At 41.5% G+C, this 3,069-nt stretch overlaps 1 protein-coding gene across 1 annotated transcript; it reads right to left on the minus strand.

Annotated features, from left to right (window-relative positions):
• Positions 1 to 220: 220 nt before the first annotated feature.
• On the minus strand, positions 221 to 1,245 carry LOC106585128 (transcriptional and immune response regulator). Its single transcript, XM_014170988.2, has one exon. It carries the CDS (start codon positions 1,105 to 1,107, stop codon positions 802 to 804), a length of 306 nt encoding a protein of 101 aa, XP_014026463.1. The 5' UTR covers positions 1,108 to 1,245; the 3' UTR covers positions 221 to 801.
• Between the last annotated feature and the right edge of the window lie 1,824 nt (positions 1,246 to 3,069).

The following is a 3,069-nucleotide window of genomic DNA, read 5'->3' on the forward strand; positions in this document are numbered from 1 at the left end:
TTGCCACAAGTGAAGTTCCTTCTTGAAAAACAAAGTAATTGTATTATATAAAGGTGTAACATAATGGAATTATTAAAGGATGAACCCCATTTTAGACTAAATGTAGCCATCTGAAATACAGTGTATTTACAAACTAAGGCGAACGCAGGCCTATCAGAGAGGATTCAAACAAAGCAATGTGATGTGGAGTCGTTTGAAATGAAAGCAAAGAGAATGGACATTATATTTCAATAATAATTTATTTCAGAAATTGCAAAAGGACATTTCATAAATGCATGTCATTACGTTGCTGTAACATTTTTGTTACAAATACATTTGTGGCCACTAATAAACCGTGTTTATAGCAGGTATCACAAAGTTAAAATGACACAGAGACGAGGCATATGTTTTCACCGGAACAGGCATTTTCTTCGGCAGTCTCTTCTTATAATTACTATGTACCAGCAAATAGGCACCTATAAGGTACACATTGAATGTGAAGCATTCGACAGAATGCATAGTCAGTCAGGGAGAGCATCGTGTCTCCATGTTTCTTTGTTCGGGACAACAACCCTCGGTATTCCATTCACCTCCTTTCTCCATCCAGCACGACGTATCCAAACGAACATAGCATTACGCATGGAGTGCATCTTCATGGAATAGTCACACTTTGTTGCCTTCGAAGCAAGTGGCTTGAATTTAGGCTAAATCCATTCGAGGACGTTCCTTCTCCATGACAGGTCGGCATTACCTGACCAACCGCTGCAGCGACATTGTTGGGCACTTCAATTCAACTCGTTCAGCAGAGCCGAAAGAGAATGTTCAACGCAGTTTCAGCATGTGGCGAACCAGGCCCACGATCTGGAAGAACTTGTCCTTCTTTCGCTGCTTGAGCGCCATCAGAGCTTTGGCCGTCTCCGCTGGGTCCTGCGTGAAGGAGAAGATGCTCCTCACCCTCTCCTCCGCTTTCTTGTCTCCGGTTTTCTCGAACAGCCTCATCACCGCGTCCTGGTTGACGTTCTCGAATATGTTGGGCACGGCCTTCTTGCGGTAGGCAGTGTCGAATTTGTTCCCGTGGACCGATGGGCTGACACGGCGAGAGTCGGAGGATACAATGTAGCTAGTCATCTTGATGACTCTCTTGTAACGGCTGCGGTGCAGTCTCCGAAACTGGTCCAGCAACTCCTTTGACTGGTGTTGTAGGAGGGAGAGAGAGTACTACTCGCCTGAGAGGGATTGTAGTGAGTGAGCGCTGCCTGCGCTATTTAAAGGGATTATAGGGAAGCTCATGCAGTCCAGCCCCAGTTACAGAAGTGACATCACTGGTTCCAGGGAACGACTGACTCTACACCGACTGCAACAGTAAGCTACTTACAGTGCCTTCAGAAAGTGTTCACACCCCTTGACTTTTTCCACATTTTGTTCTATTACAGCTTGAATTTGAAATGGATTCAATTGTGATTTTGTGTCTCTGGCCTACACACAACACCCCATAATGTTAAAGTGGAATTGTGTTTTAGAAAGTTTTACAAATTAATAAAAAATGAAAGCTGAAACGTCTTGAGCCAATAAGTATTCAACCCCTTTGTTATGGCAAGCCTAAATGAGTTCAGGAGTAAAAATGTGATTAACCAGTCACATAATAAGTTGATATGGACTAACTCTGTGTGCAACAAAAGTGTTTAACATGATTTGTAACTTTTTTTAATGACTACCTCCTCTCTGTACCTCGCGCATACAATTTTCTGTAAGGTGCCTCAGTCGAGCAGTACATTTCAAACACAGATTCAACCACAAAGACCAGGGATGTTTGCCAATGCCTTGTAAAAAAAAGCAGACACTGAATATCCCTTTGAGCATGGTGAAGTTATTAATTACACTTTGAATGTTATATCAATACACCCAGGCACTACAAAGATACAGGTGTCCTTCCTAATTCCGTTGCCGGAGAGGAAGGAAACCGCTCAGGAATTTCACCATGATGCCAATGGTGACTTTATTACAACAGTCACAGAGTTTAATGGCTGTGATAGAAGAAAACTGAGGATGGATCAACAACATTGTAGTTTCTCCACAATACTAACCTAAATGACAGAGTGAAAAGAAGGGTGCATGTACAGAATAAAAATATTCCAAAACATGCATCCTGTTTGCAATAAGGCACTAAAGTAAAACTGCAAAAAATGTGGAAAATAAATTAACTTTATGTCCTGAATACACAGTGTTATATTTGGGGCAAATACAACACAACACATCTGTCACGCTCTGACCTAAGAGCTGTTTTTTCTCTGTTTAGGTAGGTCAGGGTGTGATAGGGGGTGGGCATTCTATGTTGGTATTTCTATGTTTTGGCCGGGTATGGTTTCCAATCAGAGGCAGCTGTCTATCGTTGTCTCTGATTGGGAATCATACTTAGGCAGCCTTTTTTCCCTTGGTTTTCGTGGGTAGTTGTTTTCTGTTTTGTTAGTATTAACCTGACAGAACTGTTGGCTGTCGTTTTGTTTTCTTTGTTTAAGTGTTTTCATTAAAAGTAAAGATGAGCACTCAACACGCTGCGCCTTGGTCCCCTTTATACGACGCCCGTTACAACATCACTGAGTACGTCTCTTCATATTTTCAAGCATGGTGGTGGCTGCATCATGTTATAGTTATGCTTGTTATCGGCAAGGACTAGGGAGTTGTTTAGGATAAAAAATAAATGGAATGGAGCTAAGCACAGGCAAAATCCTAGAGGAAAACCTGGTTCATTCTGCTTTCCAACATATACTAGAAGACACATTCACCTTTCAGCAGGACAATAAAATACATGCCAAATCTACAGTTCTTACCAAGATGACATTGAATTTTCCTGTGTGGCCTAGTTACAGTTTTGACTTAAATCGGCTTGAAAATCTATGGCAAAGGCTTGACAATGTCCCAATTTTACTCTTCCTGGGGTCCAAACAGGAAACAGCACAACACATAAAATACAAAATATACATAAATATACATACATAGCACTGCATTTACATTACGATTTAGCCATTCAGCAGACGCTCCCTTCCAGAGCGACCCACAGCTAGTGAATCTTTTATTATATGGTTTTACTGC

Source organism: Salmo salar, chromosome ssa24 (assembly GCF_905237065.1).
Source record: "Salmo salar chromosome ssa24, Ssal_v3.1, whole genome shotgun sequence".
NCBI lineage: Eukaryota > Metazoa > Chordata > Actinopteri > Salmoniformes > Salmonidae > Salmo > Salmo salar.